The sequence below is a fragment of the Bos grunniens genome, chromosome 23 (assembly GCF_055505025.1).
Source record: "Bos grunniens cultivar Pamir isolate PY7600 chromosome 23, Bosgru_T2T1.0, whole genome shotgun sequence".
NCBI lineage: Eukaryota > Metazoa > Chordata > Mammalia > Artiodactyla > Bovidae > Bos > Bos grunniens.
In genome coordinates this window covers 33,268,555-33,290,882 of record NC_141187.1, presented here as the reverse complement: position 1 = coordinate 33,290,882, position 22,328 = coordinate 33,268,555, and the positions used below count along the sequence as shown (strand labels likewise).

The 22,328-nt window shown below is 43.2% G+C and overlaps 6 protein-coding genes and 2 non-coding genes across 8 annotated transcripts; 4 read left to right on the top strand and 4 right to left on the bottom strand.

The window, feature by feature from the left end:
* Positions 1 to 453: 453 nt before the first annotated feature.
* LOC147347541 (histone H3.1) lies at positions 454 to 2,019 on the bottom strand. The gene has a single exon (XM_086369886.1). The coding sequence runs from the start codon at positions 917 to 919 to the stop codon at positions 509 to 511; it is 411 nt and encodes a 136-aa protein (XP_086226012.1). The 5' UTR covers positions 920 to 2,019; the 3' UTR covers positions 454 to 508.
* A 54-nt stretch (positions 2,020 to 2,073) lies between these two features.
* Positions 2,074 to 2,663, top strand: LOC147347540 (histone H2B type 1-C/E/F/G/I). The gene has a single exon (XM_086369889.1). It carries the CDS (start codon positions 2,235 to 2,237, stop codon positions 2,613 to 2,615), a length of 381 nt encoding a protein of 126 aa, XP_086226015.1. The 5' UTR covers positions 2,074 to 2,234; the 3' UTR covers positions 2,616 to 2,663.
* An 8,027-nt stretch (positions 2,664 to 10,690) lies between these two features.
* Positions 10,691 to 11,133, bottom strand: LOC147347539 (histone H3.1). The gene has a single exon (XM_086369885.1). It carries the CDS (start codon positions 11,131 to 11,133, stop codon positions 10,723 to 10,725), a length of 411 nt encoding a protein of 136 aa, XP_086226011.1. The 3' UTR covers positions 10,691 to 10,722.
* LOC147347538 (histone H2A type 1) lies at positions 10,691 to 13,396 on the bottom strand. Its single transcript, XM_086369887.1, has one exon. It carries the CDS (start codon positions 13,394 to 13,396, stop codon positions 13,004 to 13,006), a length of 393 nt encoding a protein of 130 aa, XP_086226013.1. The 3' UTR covers positions 10,691 to 13,003.
* Positions 13,397 to 13,788: 392 nt separating this feature from the next.
* Positions 13,789 to 18,893, top strand: LOC147347536 (histone H2B type 1-C/E/F/G/I). Its single transcript, XM_086369888.1, has 2 exons — positions 13,789 to 17,440; positions 18,527 to 18,893. The coding sequence occupies exon 1, from the start codon at positions 13,789 to 13,791 to the stop codon at positions 14,167 to 14,169; it is 381 nt and encodes a 126-aa protein (XP_086226014.1). The 3' UTR covers positions 14,170 to 17,440; positions 18,527 to 18,893.
* LOC147347537 (histone H4) lies at positions 17,819 to 18,527 on the bottom strand. The gene has a single exon (XM_086369890.1). The coding sequence runs from the start codon at positions 18,186 to 18,188 to the stop codon at positions 17,877 to 17,879; it is 312 nt and encodes a 103-aa protein (XP_086226016.1). The 5' UTR covers positions 18,189 to 18,527; the 3' UTR covers positions 17,819 to 17,876.
* A 228-nt stretch (positions 18,894 to 19,121) lies between the features above and the next one.
* Positions 19,122 to 19,193, top strand: TRNAM-CAU (transfer RNA methionine (anticodon CAU)). Its single transcript has one exon. It is a non-coding gene; the product is annotated as a tRNA-Met (tRNA).
* A 1,303-nt stretch (positions 19,194 to 20,496) lies between these two features.
* Positions 20,497 to 20,569, top strand: TRNAR-UCG (transfer RNA arginine (anticodon UCG)). Its single transcript has one exon. It is a non-coding gene; the product is annotated as a tRNA-Arg (tRNA).
* The last annotated feature ends 1,759 nt before the right edge of the window (positions 20,570 to 22,328 follow it).

Here is a 22,328-nt window from a genome sequence, read left to right as displayed (position 1 = left end):
AAGCTCCAATACTTCAGCCACCTGATGTGAAGAACTGACTCACTGGAAAAGGCCCTGATGCAGGAAAGACTGAGGACAGGACAAAAGGATGAGATGGTTGGGTGGCATCACTGACTCAATGGACATGAGTTTCAGCAAACTCTGTGAGATAGTGAAGGATAGGGAAGCCTGGAGTGATGCATTTGATGGGATTGCAGAGTCGGACATGATAGGGACTGAAAAATACAACTAAACTAAGATGGGGATCGCATCACTTTTTTTGCTGTTAACTTTTCGGATTGCAATGGAAGTTTCAGGTGTCAATGCCCTGATTTTTACATGGAAAACAGATTGCACGTCAACTGTTTTCCTAGGATTGGTACATGGAACACGGAGTTATACTGTTCCATTGTTTTGTTAGAGGGTTTTTTGGAGATGATCTACTTTGTGATACAGTTCTTCCAAGTGAAGTTGTAGGTGGCTCTGAAAAGAGCCTTTGGGTTTGGTATTAGCACTTGGTGTCGACAATTTATGCCCTCTCCCCGCGGATGCGGCGGGCAAGCTGGATGTCCTTGGGCATGATGGTGACGCGCTTGGCGTGGATGGCACACAGGTTGGTGTCCTCGAAGAGCCCCACCAGGTAGGCCTCGCACGCCTCCTGCAGCGCCATCACCGCCGAGCTCTGGAAGCGCAGGTCGGTCTTGAAGTCCTGCGCGATCTCGCGCACCAGCCGCTGGAACGGCAGCTTGCGGATCAGCAGCTCCGTGGACTTCTGGTAACGGCGGATCTCTCTCAGGGCCACCGTGCCGGGGCGGTAGCGGTGCGGCTTCTTCACACCGCCGGTGGCCGGCGCGCTCTTGCGGGCCGCCTTGGTGGCCAGCTGCTTACGCGGCGCCTTACCGCCGGTGGACTTGCGGGCAGTCTGCTTAGTACGAGCCATCACGACGAATCCGAAAAACTGTTGCAACTCAAGCCCGGCTCTTCTTGCTCTTATTTATAAAGGCGAAGTCATCCTGATTGGTCCGAATCTTCAAATTTCGCGCGGTGAAAGAAGGAACTGGATAAGCCTTGTGATTGGCTACCAGTTCTCACTTTGGAAAACCTTGATCTTTTGATGTTCTGTATTTTCTCTGTAAATTCTCCATCTATTCACCCTGTATTTTATGTGCTTTATATTTACCTTAATTGGTTTTAATCCCTTTGTTCGAGATTAAGTTTGGGAAGAGACAAAAAAGAAAGTCCCACAGATCCGCGCCCTTTCAAAAACTCCATTTCTGAAAGTTATTGATCGAGTCCAGCTTCGTCATTTATCAGAAGTTCTAATTTTGAATAAATGTTTTATTTTTGCAATGCAAGTATCGTATTACAGAATTTCCAACCTTTCAACAAACATTGCCATCACTTTCAGACACTCTGTTCCTAGGAAACACGAAAATACTACCGCTGTTGAAATGTGACGATGCTGCTGCTGCTGCTGCTGCTAAGTAGGTTCAGTCGTGTCCGACTCTGAGCGACCCCACAGACGGCTGCCCACTAGGCTTCCCCGTCCCTGGGATTCTCCAGGCAAGAATACTGGAATGGGTTGCCATTTCCTTCTCCAACGCATGCAAGTGAAAAGTGAAAGTGAAGTTGCTCAGTCTTGTCCGACTCCTAGCTACCCCATGGACTGCAGCCTACCAGGCTCCTCCGCCGTGGGATTTTCCAGGCAAGAGTACTGGAGTGGGTTGCCATTGCCTTCTCCGACGATGCTGAATCTTGGTAAATCTTAAATGTTTGATCAAGCCAAACTGGAAATGCCAATGGCTTAATTCTTAAAACATTTCAGCATTTAGCAAAATTTTATGTTCTCTTTTCTACAATTACTAACTCGGTAACTTAATTTTGGCCGAAAACTAGAATCATAAATTTATATTGGGCTTTCGTCTCTTTAGGTCCACATCGAGGACGAAACAAGCCCCACAAGTAGATATTTATGTTCAAAACATTAATCCTTTACAGTTTTGAAAAAGGAAACTTTTTTTCTTACCTAGTGGCTGAGGATATCCAGGGTTCGTTCCAGTTAAACAGCCAATCAAGAAATAGGATTGAAATCGCCTTATTTGCATACAACATTTCTACTGGCTGACTTGATCCAATCAGCGATTGCGATAGATCAAGCATCTATTTGCATAGAAGCCCTACAAAAATAGGCCGGCACTATAAGCCGCATTATTCAGTTTTCTCTGTCAGTTTATTTTGTCTGTCATTCTTCTATCATGCCTGAGCCGGCTAAATCTGCTCCTGCTCCGAAGAAGGGCTCTAAGAAGGCGGTGACCAAGGCACAGAAGAAGGATGGGAAGAAGCGCAAGCGCAGCCGCAAGGAGAGCTACTCCGTGTACGTGTACAAGGTGCTGAAGCAGGTACACCCGGACACTGGCATCTCGTCCAAAGCCATGGGCATCATGAACTCCTTCGTCAACGATATTTTTGAGCGTATCGCAGGCGAGGCATCGCGCCTGGCGCATTACAACAAGCGCTCAACCATCACATCCAGGGAGATCCAGACCGCCGTGCGCCTTCTGTTGCCTGGGGAGCTGGCCAAGCATGCCGTGTCTGAGGGCACCAAGGCTGTCACCAAATACACCAGTTCCAAGTAAATGTTTTTAGGAGCTGTCAAACCCAAAGGCTCTTTTCAGAGCCACTCACGTTTTCCCAAAGGGCTCTAATACTGGATATTGTTGTAACCTCTAGGGGAAAAATAATGCTGAACTTCAAAGTTGGCTATGTTATGAATTTATGATTTTAATTTTTCAGAAAGTTTTCTCTTAGTAATTCTCATAACTAGATAACTTGATCAGCTTAAAAGAAATGGGCTATTTCAATACAGAAAGACAGACCATTTCTAACTAGTATAAACTATAAACCTCTGGAGATTGAGTCACAACAGCCACTAACCTCTTTTCCCTGAGCAATTAGCAACTATTTGCTTGCTTCCCTTGTTAGATGTGGTCTCTGGTTGAATTCCTAACAATGGGATAAGAGTAAACTTTTACATTTGTGGGTCTGGGGCATAATAGCCTCCCAGAAAGACTTTACATGCTCTTTCTCTTCCCAGGGCAAAAGTGTTTTAGAAGGGCCAAACTAATGCTAACCCCAATGTTACCAAACCAAGACTTAAGTACAACTTTGGCTTCTCTAGAAATGGAATCTTTACTGTTCAACCAGAAATTGCCTAATCACCAGTTAGATAGACTAACAGACCCCTGTCATCCCCTAAAGCAGCAGTCTCCACCCTTTTGGGCGCCAGGGATCGATTTCATGAAAGAATGTTTCCCCATACTGGGTGGGAGGATGGTTTGGGGATAATTCAAGCCCATTACTTTTTTTTTTTTTTTTGGGGGGGGGGATGCTGTATGCTCAACTTTTTTGAATTGCTCATTTTTTTCTTTTTTTAAAAATTATTTATTTTAATTTGGGGCTAATTACTTTACAATATTGTAGTGGGTTTTGCCATACATTGACATGAATCAGCCATGGGTATACATGTGTCCCCCATACAGAACCCCCTTCCCACCTCCCTCCCCATCTTAGCCCTCAGGGTCCTCCTAGTCCGCAGGCCCTGAGCACCCTGTCTCATGCATCAAACCTGGACTGGCCATCTATTTCATATATGGTAATATACATGTTTCAAATCATCCCACCCTCACCTTCTCCCACAAAGTCCAAAAGTCTATTCTTGGTGTCTTGTTTGCTGTCTCGCATGTAGGGTCATCATTACCATCTTTCTAAACTCCATATATATGCGTTAATATACTGTATTGGTGTTTTTCTTTCTGACTTACTTTACTCTGTATAATAGGCTCCAGTTTCATCCACCTCATTAGAACTAATTCAAATACATTCTTGTTAATAGCTGAGTTTCCATTGTGTATATGTAGCACAGCTTTCTTATCCATTCGTCTGCCGATGGACATCTAAGTAGCTTCCATGTCCTGGCTATTGTAAACAGTTCAAGCACATTACATTTAGTGTGCACTTTATTTCTATTATTATTACATTAATAACAGGCATTAGATCCTGGAGGTTGGGGTCCGCTACACTAAAGAATGGCATCCTTGCAATAATCAACCCAGTTTTATTCCTAGTATAATTTCCCTGTTCCTGCTCCTTTCTGCCTAGAAAAACCTTTAATTTCATATAGCTCCTCAGAGCTCCTTTCCGTCTGCTAGATTGGCAGCTGCCAGATTCATGAATCACTGAATAAAACCAATAACATTTCTAACATGTAGTCCTTGGAATTCTATTTTTAACATGTGAAAGCAATGTGTTAAGATAATTGAGATACAAATATAAAAGGACACAGAGGTGGGGGCATCATCCCTGGTGGGCCAATGATTAAGGTTCCATTGATTCCACTGCAGGGGGCACAGGTTCTATCCCTGGTCAAGGAGTTAAAAATCCCATGGCCGGGGGGGGAAAAAAAAAGGCACATGGGCTCCAGAATCACTGTTTGGAAGAAAGAGTTGCCTGCTGATCTAGAATACCCTTTTGGATCTCACAAAAGCAGAGAATAAACTTGCAATAAGCCTTTAAGGTTGTGAGTTAAAAATAAATAAACCAAAAGTTGAGAATTATGTTTTATTCAGCAGGTATACCAAGGATTGAAACCCATGAGACAGCCTCCCAGAAAGCTCTAAGGGACTATTCTGAAGAGGTAAGGGAGAACCAAGATATATAGGAGTTGGGGGTGGGAAGAGGGAAGCGGGTACTTAAAGCATCAAAAAATTACGGTTAATTAAAGAAAACAGACATTTCAAGCTAGTGAATTTTTCATACTTTTCTAAGTCTGAGAAGATCCAAGAGTCTGGGCTGATTGAAATCATTCCTTTGATATGTAACTTAACTACCTAGGGCCAGTATCCTATTTTTCTTCATCCTGAATCCACTCAGTGTGCACAGTTGTGGGGATGGGGTGGCAGTTTCAGAGGCTTAAGGCTAGATGGCTGCCACATCCTTTGTTTACTGATACAGCAAGTGACATTCTTCATCCACAAAGTTTGGAAATTTACCTTAATATACCCTCCACCATGATAATCTCTATTTTCTAAAAGGAAGTTCAGTTACTTGCTGCTGGATCTCAAACCTTGTAGAACCAGATGGCTAGCAACATTCTTTAGTTGGCAAAGGACAGAGGAAATATTCTTCCAAGACAATTTCATAGTTATTTGGCAAAACCTGAACAACACCAGTTTCCTGTCCTTCCTTGAACACTGCTAAAAAATGAGAGTAATTAACAGCCTACACACCCTAATGAAAGTCTCTGCATTTGAACTGCAGTCTCTCCCAATAGGAAGGGTTCAGAAGATACATGATCTCTTGCTTCAATGCCAAGATTCAGTTATAGCTTAGATCAGCACTTGATAACATGCATCATTTTTATCATAAATAAATTTGTTTTCTTTCAAAAAATCATGCATTTTGCCATCAAATCATCACCATTTTGAAGGTTTTCGTATGGAATTCTATTAGCCATGAGCCAAAAGATGAACAGTTTTATTTATATTTGGAGACTCATTAGTAAATATCCAATATAATCTTAGAAACTGTACTTATTACAGTGTATAAAGCCTTTTTAGAAATATTACATTTGAATTCTCTTTTTTCTGAAAAGTGGAACAATGGTAGTGATTATTTGGAACCTCAAAATATCTTACTTTTGGGACTTCCCTGGTGGTCTAGTGGCTAAGACTCCATGCTCCCAATGCAGGGGACTCAGGTTCCATCTCTGGTTGAGAAACTAGATACCTCTGCTGATAATAAAAAGCTCTCATGCTGAAACTTAAAAAAAAAAGAAAAAGAAAAAAAACCCATGTGCTGCAACTAAGACCCATTTTGGTTAAATACCCTTTTTTAATCTTACTTTTCATTTTAAATAAATTGTCACAGAATTAATACTCTCCCCAATGACTAGTACTTCTTGAACTGGCTGGCAGTTGTCTCCCTCGGGTTAGTACTCATCTATTTCTGCTCTGGCCTCAGTTTATTTTCTGTGTTGGGGCCAGTGTGAGGAAAGCAGGAGAGACTCCATCTTGAAGCCTGTCATCTGTCTTAAAGACTGGATATGAACTGGGCCTGAACCCTGCCCAAGAGTGAAGAAACCACTGCTAGTGAAAACCAGGTCTTCTGGAGACTTCCTCCCTACAGATGACAAATGGAGATTGTAGTTGAGGTCAGGATGCCCCTGTTAGCTTAACCATGGAGACATGCCCCCTGATGTATAATCACTGTTCCCCTGCTTTAACCTTGTTTGTTCTCCTAGCACCTACTTGTAAAACTCAATCATATACAACAAAGAGGTTGCTAACATGTAACCAGTCACATAGTGGGGGATATAAAACTGGACCTCTCAGAAACATCAGGGTCCTTGTTGGGAACTGATTCCCCTTGGACTCGCTGGCATAATAAACTGTACTCCTTGAGTGTCCTCCGAGGTGTGTTTTGTGACTCCAGATTCCACAACATCTGAATTGAATGTATTCAGAAAACTGGAGTAAGATTTTTGGGGCTGGTGGGGGTGGGGGTGCAATGTGTAAACTCATTGATGAGCTATCCAGAAACTCCAGCTTGTGAAAGACGAAGAGAAAGTTGGTTCTATCCTGTGGCCATCATTCCAAGTAATGCTTCCAACAAGGGACCTTTGCAATCATTGTTTCCTTTGTAAAGAATGATCTTTCTACAGAAGTATGAAGATCCCACTCCTTTCCATATTTCATGCCACTGGCTTTCATGTCTCGTCTCAGTTGTGAAGTCTTCCCCACTTACCCTATTTAAAATGGCAACTGTCCACTACCCATCTCCCACTCTATGACAGTCCCTAATCCCCTTGGACTCTTTATGTTTTCTTAATTCTCTTGACCTACCAAAATACTGTGTTTATCTTTGTTCATTTTCTCTCGGTGAACTCCACACAGAAAGATCTCTGCCATGTTATGCACTGTTCTTTCCAGCACCTAGAACATTGTTGAGCACACAGTAATCATTCAAAAAGGTTTTGATGAATGGATGGATGAGGTAAAAGGAAAATATGCATGTAACACAAAATGCCTTCCATTCTCTAACCCCAAAGATAAAATCCATGACAGATTTAACAAAATGAACCACTATAGAAGGTATTCCCCCTCATTATGCTTCTGTTTCTTCATCATAGTATTTGAGGTAACATGCCCCCCCCCCAACCCACATAGTTATTGTGAAGATTAAATTAAATAATCCATGCAGAAACTCAGGTAGACTTTGACTTTATAAAGTCATGAATCTTTTACCAGCTGGACAGCTCCAAAAGCCATTATTGTTAGCATCTCTTTTTGGTAACTGACATAACAATCAAGAGTGCTATACGGAGCACAGCTTGAATTCAGCCAGATCTGCTGCTGGCTGGAGGACCTGGTGAAATAAAGCTGGAAAGCTCACCATTTTCCCTTATACAGAAACTCTTTGCCTGGTTCTGAAAGACATTTGAATTCACAACCCCAATAAATCAAGTTTGGTACCTGAGAGCAAACAATTTGCCTGTGGTCATAAAACTAGTAAATTGAAGTATGAATCAACTTTAACTCCAAAGGTTTATATTTTATGAATAATTTTCTCTTTTCTCCCTACCTATAAATCTCCCAGATCAGCCTCTATTTTCAAGGTCTGAATAGCACAAAATGAAGAAAACTGGGCTTTGATTTTTGTGCTGGAGCACAATTGAACCAACTAAAAACCACTCCAGTATTCTTGCCTGGAGAATCCCATAGACAGAGAAGCCTGACAAGCCACAGTCCATGGGATCACAAAAGAGCTAAACAGGACTGAGCACACATGCAATAAGAATAAAGCTGCTGCTGCTGCTAAGTCGCTTCAGTCATGTCTGACTCTGTGCGACCCCATAGACGGCAGCCCACCAGGCTCCCCCGTCTCTGTGATTCTCCAGGCAACAACACTGGAGTGGGTTGCCATTTCCTTCTCCAATGCATGAAAGTGAAAAGTGAAAGTGAAGTTGCTCAGTCGTGTCCGACTCTTAGTGACCCCATGGACTGCAGCCTACCAGGCTCCTCCATCCATGGGATTTTCCAGGCAAGAGCACTGGAGTGTGGTCCCATTGCCTTCTCTGAAGAATAAAGCAGAACCTGATTAAATGAGAGAAAAGGACACAAAAACTCCTGTGTTCAACTTCTCTCAAGTTCTTCCATTTCACTCAGAACAAATGCTAAATTCTTTACAGAGGTATACAAGCCCCTACAGGATCATGCTTCCTTTCATTTCTCTGCTTTTTAATCTCCTCCTACAGTGCCCAGCCCTTTCCACATAGCCACCCTAGCTCTTCAGCATTTCTTTCTCCTTTTACCCCAGCTTGCCTCTTCACCTTTCAACGCTTTGCTGAGATAACTGGCTTCTTAGTGCCATCTTCACTGGTTACCTTACCTAAATTTCAACTCTCCATAAGAATTCTTATTCTTGCTTTATTGCACTCATTTATTACATATATTTGTTTATCTGATTTATTGTTTATTCCAGAGTCAAATATAAATTCCATGAGAGCAAAGAATTTTGTCTGTTTGGATCTCATCTGAGTATATTCCCAATGCATAGAACAGCATCTGGTACTGTTATAAACTCAATAAATATATGTGGAATGAATTAAAAATTTATCAACCTTAGATATTGTTTGTTGAGAGTTATCATGACATCATAATTAGGTTTTAAAATGGTAGATGTATATTAAAATGCTACCAGAGGAAATGATACAATTTCCTCAACAGTCATCAAGGCAACAATCAAGGTAGAAGAGGTATAGATAAAACATATTTGTCTGGTGTTGGTGATGTTGAGGATGGGTAAACTTTTATCTATACTTCCATATATTCTCAAATGTTGCATAATAAAAAAAATAATAATTGAGAATGAAATTATATGGGTGATGGGAGATAAACTGATAAATAAATTTTTAAAAGACTACGGAGAAGTCTTTAAAAGACCATCGAAAAGCCCAAATAGGACATTGTGCTGATCTGTACAGGAAAGACCCAATGTGAAGACAGAATCAGACACGACTGAGCAACTAAGCACAGCACACACCACAGATCTAGAATAATACTCCTTGAAATATCCCTGCTGCTACTGCTAAGTCGATTCAGTCGTATCCGACTCTGTGCGACCCCATAGATGGCAGCCCACCAGGCTCTCTTGTCCCTGGGATTCTCCAGGCAAGAACACTGGAGTGGGTTGCCATTTCCTTCTCCAATGCATGAAAGTGAAAAGTGAAAGTGAAGTCGCTCAGTCGTGTCCAACTCTTCGAGACCCCGTGGACTGCAGCCTACCAGGCTCCTCCGTCCATGGGATTTTCCAGGCAAGAGTACTGGAGTGGGGTGCCATTGCCTTCTCCCTGAAAACCTGGTAATGTCAACTGCTGAAAGCAGCTCCATTTCTCAATATGCTGTTGGCTGTGAAAGTTGCTTGGTCATGTCCGACTCTGCGACCCCACGGACTACAGTCCATGTAATTCTCCAGGCCAGAATACTGGACTGGGGAGCCCTTCTCTACTCCAGGGGATCTTCCCAACCCAGGGATCGAACCCAGGTCTCCCACAATGTGGGCAGATTCTTTATCAGCTGAGCCACAAAGGAAGCCCATTTCTCAATATAGACTCACAATCTCAATATAGACTCAGGTGTTATGTGCAATTCCTTGAGAGAAATTTCAATTTGTATAAATAAATGTAGTTTACTAGGAGTTCACAGTATGCTTTTCTTGAAGAGACCAAAAATACCATCCCTCACCCTACTCCAGGCTTTATTTTTTTAAACATGACTGACAAATAGACTTCTGAAACTAGCATTCATAAATCAGCTGCAGTGAACTTCGTACAATGTAGACTGTGACTTAGTAGACATGAAGGGTCCGAAAACCTGCCATTTCGAGCAAATTTCCAACTGACGCTCATGCTGCTGTCACAGACACTTTATGAGTGGTGAAATTGTAGAAGTCAGCATGGCTCTTCCTGGAGTGCTGCCACCAATAAGCTTATCAGAAATACTGATTGGGTGATCTTTTTTTATATAAGTCACTGTCAACAAAAGTGCCCTGACTGCTCTCTGTGTAAAACGACCTTTTATAGGGAAGCCAAAACTCTCACTTTGAACCTGGCTGTGATTGGAACTGAGCAAATTGAGGTTTCAGAAACAGGCAGCAAAAACAAATGCTCTAGTTTCTCAACTGTCAATGCCCAAATATAAGAATATAGCTCTAAAAAGGATAAACAGCAAACCCACAATCACCTCCACCCAAATTCAGCCTTTTGTTTTCTATATGCTCAAATAACCCAACCTGACACTAACACTACGCGGTTTATTGCCCTTTCCAAACTACATAAACACGACTTATTGTCAAGTTTAATAATCTCCCAGTTCACCTGCCTAAGGTCCTCATATTCCACTTTCCAAGACAGAAACCAACTTACTACCTTTGAGTAACTTCTGCACACTACCTATCAACAGTATATAAAGCCAACCAAAGGGAAACGCAGTAGATCCTTTTGTATGTTCACTAGGTACCCCTTAGAAATAAGCTGGCCAATTATTTAAAGATGCCCAAATCTAAATCTGCTTGCATCCCTAACCAAAACACTCAAGACGCTCAATTTTAAATGACAGCTATTTTAAAGAAATTGTGGGTGGCTCTTAGAAGAGCCTTTTTCGTTGGGGTGAGGCAGTTGTGGAAGCTTTAGGCCCTCTCCCCGCGAATGCGGCGGGCAAGCTGGATGTCCTTGGGCATGATGGTGACGCGCTTGGCGTGGATGGCACAAAGGTTGGTGTCCTCGAAGAGCCCCACCAGGTAGGCCTCGCACGCCTCCTGCAGCGCCATCACCGCCGAACTCTGGAAGCGCAGGTCGGTCTTGAAGTCCTGCGCGATCTCGCGCACCAGCCGCTGGAACGGCAGCTTGCGGATCAGCAGCTCCGTGGACTTTTGGTAGCGGCGGATCTCTCGCAGGGCCACCGTGCCGGGGCGGTAGCGGTGCGGCTTCTTCACGCCGCCGGTGGCCGGCGCGCTCTTGCGGGCCGCCTTGGTAGCCAGCTGCTTGCGCGGTGCTTTACCACCGGTGGACTTGCGGGCTGTCTGCTTAGTACGAGCCATGGCGATACAGAGGAGAAAAGACTAAATATGTGTCGAGAAAGACATTCCGTTTATATATACTCAGAAACAGTCTGATTGGTCTTACTCTAGTTCAAAACTCCCGCGGAACAAATCCATTGGCTGAAGAGTCACTGAAGTGATTGGTCAATTTCTAAAGATTCTGATTGGATGAATTAGTTCACTTTTCAATCCTCCTTTTTGTTGAAGTCTGCTATCCAAAGGAGCTAATATTCTAGTTCTAAATTCAAGGCTTCTCAAACTATAAATAAGGAACCACTTGGACATCAGGAAAGATGCCTGTTCTGATTCAGATCTATGTAATGGGGCTGAAATTCTGAGGATCAAGCTTTAGAAACAGGTTTACTTGTATTCTCTTTTTTTCTCAATGGTTATTTTTCTGTTGTGAATTTAGATTGCCTTGGACAGCCACTTCCTAGCTCCATTAGGAAATCACAGGGAAAGCGACAGGCCAGAGGTGAGCGGCAAAAATGCGAAGAAAAAAAGAAGAAAAAAATCATTGACTTTCCCGTAGTGGCCAAATGGGATTTATGCTTCAGTTTGTTATAGCAGAAACTAGTAGCCTCCATTTTAGACTCTATTCTTTGAGCCCACTCTGACAGATGATTTTCTTTCTTGCTTACCCGCACTTTGAAAATGATTACTTTATGGTGAGAATTTACTATGCACTTGGTGTTTATTTCTCCGAAAAAACACCCTTTTGTGAGCATATTTCATTCCAGAAAGTCTCGGTACAATAAGCTCAAGGACGACCAGAGACAACCACCCGGGCCTAACTTAACCAGCGTAGCTAATTTTGAAATTTCCCTGTGAAAATGAGCACAAACTTGCACCCTTACCGACGGCCCTATTTCCCACTCCTAGACTATAGAAGTTTTCCAGTAGTCATGTATGGACGTGAGAGTTGGACTATAAAGAAAGCTGAACGCCGAAGAATTGATGCTTTTGATCTGTGGGGTTGGAGAAGACTCTTGAGAGTCCCTTGGACTGCAAGGAGATCCAACCAGTCCAATCCTAAAGGAAATCGGTCCTGGGTGTTCATTGGAAGGACTGATGTTGAAGCTGAAACTCCAGTACTTTGGCCACCTGATGCGAAGAGCTGACTCACTTGAAACGACCCTGATGCTGGGAAAGACTGAGGGCAGAAGGAAAAAGGGACGACAGGGGATGAGATGGTTGGATGACATCACCGACATGAGTTTGGGTAGGCTCCGGGAGTTGGTGATGGACAGGGAGGCCTGGCATGCTGCAGTTCATGGGGTCGCAGAGTCGGACACGACTGAGCGACTGAACTGAATTGAGATTGTATAAAATTCCTTCCTACTCTTTTTCAAGGGAGGGCAGAGTCAAAGCAATAATAACTACCATTTTCTACTTCACCCTAACTGTCACCAGGCTTCCATTCGGCACCAGTGAACAGAAATTGATTTATTTGAAAAGCCCGCACTGATCTCAGGGGTCCTTTCCTTTTGCTGTTTCAAAAGACCGTAGCCTGACATTCCAGGCTACCACCACTACCCGCATTTTTTGGCACGGTAGGAATGTTTCCTTTTTGTCTAGAAAAACAGCCACTCCAGCTTTTGTAAACGTTACCCTTGCTATTGAAACTACCCATTTTCCTGTATAAATTCATTTTCCTGAATCACATTTGGAGCAGTCCCGTCAAGGAGAAAGGATAACTTCGGGTGAACATGCTGTAGTATCTACCCAGTAGCTTCAATGTTTAAGTATTATAACGCATAGACGGGAGTACTGTTGTTTACGAGCTCTTTTAAATGTGAGAATGTGGATGGCTCTTAAAAGAGCCTTTGGGTAAAAGGTTGTAGCGACACACACTGAGATCTAGGTAGGTTCACTTGCCCTTGGCCTTGTGGTGGCTCTCAGTCTTCTTGGGCAGCAGCACCGCCTGGATGTTGGGAAGGACGCCACCCTGAGCGATGGTGACTTTGCCCAGCAGCTTGTTGAGCTCCTCGTCGTTGCGGATTGCCAGCTGCAGGTGACGCGGGATGATGCGGGTCTTCTTGTTATCCCGGGCCGCGTTGCCCGCCAGCTCCAGGATCTCGGCTGTTAGGTACTCCAGCACCGCTGCCAGATACACCGGAGCGCCAGCCCCGACCCGCTCGGCGTAGTTGCCTTTGCGGAGCAACCGATGCACTCGGCCCACGGGGAACTGGAGTCCGGCTCGCGAAGAGCGAGTCTTCGCCTTAGCGCGTGCTTTGCCGCCCTGTTTTCCACGACCAGACATAATGAAACACCAGAAACAGGCTGAGACCCAGAGAAATGAATCCTCAACGCCCAAGAGGCTAGGTAATTATACTCTCCGGGGGTTTGGTAAAACAGCCTATGCGATTGGCCAAACACAAATCCAAGCCAATCAAAAGCCAGATCTGAAGCAACACCTGCTAATTTACATAGGGAGCTTGTAGTGAAAAGGTCAAATTATGTAACGGTGAGCTAAGGGAAGAGCCAATAAGAGTTTGAAATAAAGAGCCTATCAGAGGTTAGGATGTGACGAAAAGACCAATCATAAATTGTAATTCTGCCATCCCTCATTTGCATACAGGCCAACCAAATACTAAGATCTTTTGCTTGTGGGCGTATTTTGTGTTCATCTCTTGGTCTTGTTTGGGTTTTGTGATGCCTGAGCCAGCCAAGTCCGCTCCTGCCCCTAAGAAGGGCTCCAAGAAGGCGGTGACCAAGGCGCAGAAGAAGGACGGGAAAAAGCGCAAGCGTAGCCGCAAGGAGAGCTACTCCGTGTACGTATACAAGGTGCTGAAGCAGGTCCACCCGGACACCGGCATCTCGTCCAAAGCCATGGGCATCATGAACTCCTTCGTCAACGACATCTTCGAGCGCATCGCGGGCGAGGCGTCGCGCCTGGCGCATTACAACAAGCGCTCGACCATCACATCCAGGGAGATCCAGACAGCGGTGCGCCTGCTGCTACCCGGGGAGCTGGCCAAGCACGCGGTGTCTGAGGGTACCAAGGCCGTCACCAAGTACACCAGTTCCAAGTAAATCTCGTCATTTGAAACAAGGGAAATAACTCAAGGCTCTTTTAAGAGCCACCCAGTTTGTCTCAAAGGATCTGTAACTTTCCAGACTGTATTAAAATGGCTCGGTCAAGCAGTGAGAAAGATTATATACAGCCATCAGGGTTAAGGTTTCTGACCATTGTGGTACGAGGAAAAATGTCTATGCCCCAACCACTAATGCCAAAGAAGCTAATTTTGAGCAGCGATGAGCCTGACCACAAAAGTTTTAATGTGCTACATATTAGCCACGTGTCTTTGCAAACGTCTCTTAAAAGGTAGGATGTCAGTTATTCTAAGCTGGCTATTTTTAAGAAGCAGGAAAATCTCTTAATACTTAGAAAAGTTAGTGTTTCCTAAAGACGTTTACATTTATAAAGTAAATAATCCAAATGTAAGCGTTTCCCTTGCTTTACCGGGAAGAAAATGTCCAAATAGAATCTGCTTTTTATGGAAAAGGACACTACTTAAATCTGCATTAACAATCTTACCAATGTTTACATTGCTTTTCCTGGTGACCTCTGAAAACAACTGACTACCCACTCCCATCATGTTTTTTTTTAATCTGAAGATGGTATTTTAAGGTAGTGGCTCAGGCATTTTGTAGTCTTCTCAGTTTTACTGGGGATCTCCAGTGTACAGAGGAGGTAATACAAATTAGGTGTTTCTGTTTGTCTTTCCCTGTTAATATATCTTGTATCAATTAGACCAACCAAAGAATATGGAAAGAAAGAAGGGAAAATTTTTTCTCCCTATATCTTACACAGACTTTTGTGAACATTAAATGTTACTACATTTTGTAATGGTGCTTGTGAAGGAAATTCCCTAAAGCCTACATATAATTAAAGCATTCATTTCTCACTTTCCAAGGTTAATTGTAAATACACTTTAAAACAGTGTATGCTGGAAAACAAATAAGTATATTTAAGAAATTAGATAAGCATGGTTTAAGGAGAAATCCCCCAGCGTATTCAGCCTCTTTGAACGCTAAATTTGGACATGGTACTTAAACCCTTCGTGAGCATTTCCTTACCTCTAAAATGGGAATAATAATTAAGAACTACTATGTGACATGGCTGGGGTGATCAATAAAAGAGCCCTTAGGGTGGTGCTGGCACAAAGAGAGTTCTCTAAAATATTAGCTGTTGCTAAAGCGGCTAGTTGAAGTTCCAGGATGTTCCCCTCAGGTCTGCCCACTTTAGAATCTCAGAATCCTGAGGCCTTGAACAAGGCTGGAAAGACTACTAGCATTTAACACCAATTAGGACTCCTTGTCTGGCACTGCGAACAATACAAACCGCTTCTAACAGGCCTGCCCCTGTTGAAAAAACAATTCTGTTCCCTGAACTGTTTTGAGGACAACTTAGTGCCTGTGACTCTAAGTCTTCCCTTTCTTTGATGGCCAGTTCAAGCAACATATGCGTCATTTTCCAGGGATTATCTCGTGCCTCACTAGGATTAGAGGTATGTTTTTAATAGTCAGATGTGTTGGGTTCCAAGGCCATAGGCAAACTACTCACCTCCATTTGCCTCTCAAACTTGGTCTCTTTTTTCTCCACACCCCCTTGGCCTCCCTCTTCCCACCAGATAACTTCCTTGCTACCTCCAGGCTTTGCTACTTAGTCCTCCTTCCATTTGGAACTTCACTTTCTCAATCTTTTTTCCCCAATCATCACTTACAAGTAAAGCCTTCTGGTGGTGCTGGTTTAATTACTACATCATGTCTGACTCTTGTGACCCCATGGACTGTATCCCACCACGATCGTCTGTCCACAGGATTTCCCAGACAAGAATACTGGAGTAGGTTGCCATTTCCTTCTCCAGGGGATCTTCCTGACCCAGGGATCAAACCCACGTATTCTGAATTAGAGTCAGATTTTTTCCCCAAATCTTCCTATGTCATTTAAACTACCATCTCCTTCCTCTATAAAGTTTTTCCCAGCTTCAGTTTTGTTCATAGCACTATCTAACAAACTGTTTTACCTGTTTTGTCTGTGCCTCTTCCAACAAAATATAAGCTCCATGAACTTAGAAATACTGTTTTGTTCACCGTTGTTTACTGCTATAATTCCATAGCATCGAACAGTGCCTGGTACATGCCATGTGCTCAATTTTGTTTGTTAAATTAACATAATCGTGTGAATTTATCTCCTCAAATCAGTGCCTTAGCTCCAATAACATCTGATTCTTTTCATATTTAAACACCAGAGCCCATATCTTTAAAAGAGATGACATTCCAAATGACTCCATTGATTTCTGGATTTCAAAGTATCACCCTACAAACTACTTGCCGGCCATAAGGAAGAGAAATCGGATTTTACGAAGAAACTATTAATAATTATCCTAAACCAATGACTGACCTAGAACCTACATAATCCCCTTAACAAGTGACCCTGATGTACAACAGTATTTACATACAATGATCTGGAACCTGTTCCTTGACAAGAAAATTAATGTTATTTCAGTCAAATCTAGGGAAAATCACTTCTACTTTGTAGGTCATACAGGGTACAGAAATCAAGGAAAATAACCCCCATTAGGAAACAAGCCAAACCAGGAGGACATTCTATAGGCCAGGTCTACATCAAATCAATGTCAAAAAACTAAGTGAGATCCAGGAAATCTGGAGAAAACGTGTATCAATGCATTAAGAGACCTGAGACAGAACAAAAGGGAAGATTGGATCTTCCTCTGAACAAACCAGATCTCTAAGACATTTAAGGTATAACAGGGATTTGTTCATGTGCACCGACTATTAGGTATTTAGTTAGGCAGTGAGTATACCGGTAACTTTTTAAAACAAACAAAAACAGTGCATACTTCCTTTGAGGTAAAAAAAAATCCTGATGTCTGTATAGTACTTTTTTAAATGTTTATTTAATCTTAAGCCTAAGTGCCATTTATGTTGCTCATTTAAAAACATACTGCCTGTCGACTTTTTAAATTTTTCAAACAGGAATTCAGACTATAGTGTCCTCTATACCTAATACATGGTAGCTCTCCCGGTGGGTCCATTTTAATCGTTCCCCCAATGTATGGGTACAAGTTTTAGTCAGCAGAGCACAGCAGCAGCGCCACACGCCAGCCGAGGCCAGGAGCGCGCCCCCGCTGAGGAGAAGACCCGCCCTACTCGTGAATTCGCCTTTGTTCCGAGTCGCGCTTCCCGCCGCGGGCGCGGGCTTTCTTTGTTCCTCTGCCTCGCCGCCATCTTGAGCACAGGGCACCGCCGGGGGAGAGCCAAACATCGCTACATCGCGGTGAGTGTAAGCCGACTTCTCTGTAATACTCAAGTGCTGCGGATACTCGATTCCAAATTCGAAATATCCCAGAATTAAGCTAATCTTTCTGGGGTAGACAGGGTCTCATAAAAGTTAAACGCGCCGAAGTTATTTTTTAAACCACAGTGACCCTCCACTTCTCTAAAACTTTGTGTGCGTACGTACACAGTCATGTCTGACTCTGCAATCCTACCCACGGTATTATCTTGGCAAAAATACTGGGGTGGGTTATCATGCCATTCTCCAGTGTTAAGTTCCGAGAGGTTGGCTTTGTTTAGCGCAAACTGAGCATGAGATGTGCCTTAGAAAACAAGAGAAACAGCAAGAAGTGCTAGCCAGCTCTTTCACCGAAATATGTGGGCGGCCCTGAAAAGGGCCTTTGGTGGAAATATTGGGAACGCCGAGAAACGGCAGCTTAACCGCCAAAGCCGTAGAGGGTGCGGCCCTGGCGTTTCAGCGCGTAGACCACATCCATGGCGGTGACAGTTTTGCGCTTGGCATGCTCGGTGTAGGTGACCGCATCACGGATCACATTTTCCAGGAACACCTTCAACACCCCGCGGGTCTCCTCATAGATGAGGCCAGAAATACGCTTAACTCCTCCACGCCGGGCCAGACGACGGATGGCGGGCTTGGTAATACCCTGGATGTTATCGCGAAGAACCTTGCGGTGACGCTTTGCGCCACCTTTTCCAAGGCCCTTCCCGCCCTTGCCGCGTCCAGACATGGTAAAGCTGCCAAGAGAACTTCCAAAACAGCAGCGACAAAGCCCAGGCAATTCCTTTATATGAGCGGATTCCGGACCGAAGTGAGAACTGAAAGCGCTTTCGCGGGCACATTCATTTAGCTTGCCAGCCCGCCCCTCCCCTCGTGACCCAGTTCTGGGTGACGTCACGACAACTTAGTCCCCGCCCACCGAGCGGGCCCTCCGCTGACGATTCTCCGGTGGGTCCTCCCTCCCTAAGCAGGAATTTTCGAATGCAATTTAAAACTGGGTCAGACTACAATTTAAAACTGGGTCAGACTAAAGAAATTAACATTTACTAATTTTCTTTTGCTGCTTAGCATGCTTTGGGACGGTTGCACTGGAGCCATGGCCCACATGACCGGAACTGCTGAAACCTTCGTTGGAAATAAGGGCCCGGCTTTACCTCCACGTTTACGGGGCCTTCAGCACTGCTGCTCCGTCCCGGTAACAAAACCCCTTCAAATCGCAACCCCTCTCCAGAGGAGTTTAAAAGCTTCAAGACCTCGCCTTTTCCATCACCAAGCCAAGGGAAATCTAACCAAAAGATTTTTTTCACAAAAGGCAAATACATGGTTGCTTAGCGATTCTCCGGTAGAAATCTCGCCAGCCGCGGGAACCAAAGTTCCTTTCACTTCTTATTTTCGTTTTCTTCTTTGATTATTAAAACTTGTGATTCTGATTTAATTAACCGTTCCTCCTCCTGCGCCCAGTAACTTAACTCCGTATTAATGTTTACTTTTCTACTTGTTTTCTCTGATTCTGGTAGCGACATTAATCCAAACTGTTGGCATCTTGTAGCCAAAGTATTGAAATAAATACCCCTCCCCGACCCCGCCCTTACAGTTTTCTAAAGTTAGAGGCGTGCTTCCTAGTACAGTTAAGGGTATTATTAGTAACGTGTTTGGGTTGTAAAGCAGAGTGGCGCAGCGGAAGCGTGCTGGGCCCATAACCCAGAGGTCGATGGATCGAAACCATCCTCTGCTAGTTTCAGCTTTTTCTGAACTACTAGAAAATACCCTGAAAATAAATGTGAAAACCGTTTCCGTGATTTCTTATGTTTGCCAAAGTAACCATGTTATTGTCTCCAGTTTTCATGACAGCGTTCATTGTCTTGTGATGCTGTGAAAGTGCTGAATTAAGAGAGCAGGAGTGGAAGCCCAGATCTAGTTACGCTTCCTTCTACTCATAATTCAGAAAGCACTCTTTGTAAGAAATTGAGGCCATGTAGTTAAAGTGACAAACTAAAAATCTCCTGGGCCATGCCTGCGCAGATTCTTTGCAACTACTAGAGTTTTAATCTTTGGAGTAAATAAGTAACAGTTTGAGACTGCAGAGTTTGGTGACCTTAATTGTACGCTGACCTGAGAAGACCACTTCGGCCGCTACTGTAAATGTGTCTCTACCCTCTACCTTCCTTTTCAACCTCTAACAGAACTATTCTCTATGCTTATTTTTAAAATATATGTGTGGACTGTTTTATATATTTTTCCTCTCTCAGAAAGTATTCCTATTCAGATATTTATGTTACATACTGTACTAGGACCTAAGAACACTCATTAAGTAGCCTACAGCGTAGACATGCTTTTAAAACAATATGTAACTATGTATAGTACACGTATGTACAGTACAGATATTTCTTTAAAAGAGTGTACACTAAGTGCAACGGGGGAAAGGGAAAATGATGTTTCCAGTAGCCCTATGACCACCCATTAGTTGGTGATTCGCTGAAAGGATTCACATGAATCAAGATATATCCAAGGTTAAGATTTATTACAGCAAAGAAAAAAGTGTAGACACAAAAAGGAAAAGATATACACAAGCAAGTACTAGAGAAGCCTTCCTTGTCCTCCATCTTCAAGGATGACACGGTCTCTCTTGCTTGAGTGGAAAAGTCATGAAAAGAAAGACACCAGTCATGCTCAAAAACCATTTTGGCTGAATTTCCAGGCCAATAATTTTCTCATAGATAAGATAGTCTCCAACAAGGCTGTGTGTATATATGTATGTATGTATGTATATATATATATATATATGCAACGTTTTGGCATCCTTTATGTGCCATATACTCCCTGCATGGAGTACCCAAGACCGAAATAATTATCAGTTCTTATCTTTCACAAGATGGTACTCCTTGGCCCCAAATAACCCCTGTAATCTCGAATTTCCATTTTTCTAAAGACAGGGCGCAGGTGGCGCGGGGACCATTTGCCTTTTTGCCATTATGCAGCTTTCACGATTCAGGACGAGACAGAAAATTTAAGTGTCTCAGGAGCCACATTCCCTAAGAGACCACGTGGCCTAACGGATAAGGCGTCTGACTTCGGATCAGAAGATTGAGGGTTCGAATCCCTTCGTGGTTAGTTTTGACTTTACTGTAATAGAATTTATTAGCCATATCTCCTGGATAGGCAATCGAAAACCCTGTGTTTACTGTGTCTCGAACCATTTTCTTTCTGCCCTATTTTTAAGAGATTATTCTCAAAAGCCTTCGGAGAACCAGAGTGAAGAGTGGCTGGAAATCAAAACACTAACAAAGCTTCCAGTAATTTGGGGGCCCTCACGTTCTCCCTAAGTTTGGATTTGAGCTCATGAGTTTCATCTTCACAGACTCAGCTTGTCCTTGAAAAGGAAATTCCGATGTGTAAGTGGAGCTCTCTCCAACTGAGCCCCCAGTTGGTAGCACAGGGGGAAAACCTGTTGCCTCTCCTTTCCCATGACTTCGTCCAAAGCCACAACCTCTTCTCTGTTAGTCCTGAGTTCTGGCTGCTGGAATCTGTCACTGGTTTCCACTCTTCTCCTGTCTTTTCCATCTGAACTTCTTTTTTTTTCCTTTGGTTTTATTGCCATCAAAAGGATGAGAACAGCTTTTATTCAAACCGAAATTACAGAACAAAATATTAAGGTCATTAAAAGAGCTGGACTGTTTGCAAAGTGTATGCAAACAGGAAGGCAGAGAAGATAACCACACAAAATATACAAAAACTTTTTTCTGTACCTAAATAACTGAATTTAATAATAAGTTAGGATGAAGAAAACTTAATTTCCAATGTTGAGTTCTTAGTGAAACATATGATGTTCCCAGATTCAAGTCATATGGAGGCTTAGCTCTTTTCTACTAAACATATTCCTCTTTCTCTGTTTTTTGGAAACAATAGAAGAGATTAGCACATTTAAAATTATCTTTTGCGTGGGACTCTTTTCGACCCTATGGACTGTAGCCCACCAGGTTCCTCTGTCCATGGGATTCTCCAGGCAAAAATACTATGGGTTGCCATCTTCCCAACCCAGGGAGGCAGCCTGTGTCTCCCTCTGTTACATTGCACCAGGTGAGCGGGGGTTTCTTAACCCACTGAGAAGCCCCAAATAATCCTTTAATGTATATTAAAAGAAGTGACAAATACCCTAGGTATATTCTGCCTGGACAAAGTTTTTTTTCTCCCATGTCAATATCATGCACACACATATACATACACACATATACAGTATCCTGTTATTTCAGGATTATCTGTTGAATGTTCACAGTGTGCAAAGTTGAGGAGACAAGGATCTAAAAGGGTGGTACCCCTACAACCTTATTTTCAAACAAGGTAACATGGGGATGGAGAGGCAAGAGGGTTAAGACTGACTGCTCAGATATCCAATATCTGTGATTATTTATTCGAGAAAATTCAAAGATATAAAAAAAAAATACCAATTCCTCAAGACTCCACTTTGGCCTCCAATCTGAATCATGGTTTCCTCGGTTTTTATTTTCCAAATAAAATGGGTTATAGTTTGTGAGCCGTCTTTGAACCACATGTACCACATAAGCCATATCTTATAAAATTCAAAAACAGATTTTACTGCAAAATTTGTACTTCATAGGTCTCATTCCTCACGAGCCTTTGGAAGATCTGCTGACCTATGACCAGTGTACTTTAGAAGAATTTTCCAAGTTTCAAAAATCATAATCCCAGTCACTGGATTTGAGCACGTTCAGTTCAGTTCAGTCACTCAGTCATGTCTGACTCTGCGACCCCATGAATCGCAGCGCGCTAGGCCTCCCTGTCCATCACCAACTCCCAGAGTTCACTCAGACTCATGTCCATCGAGTCAGTGATGCCATCAGCCATCTCATCC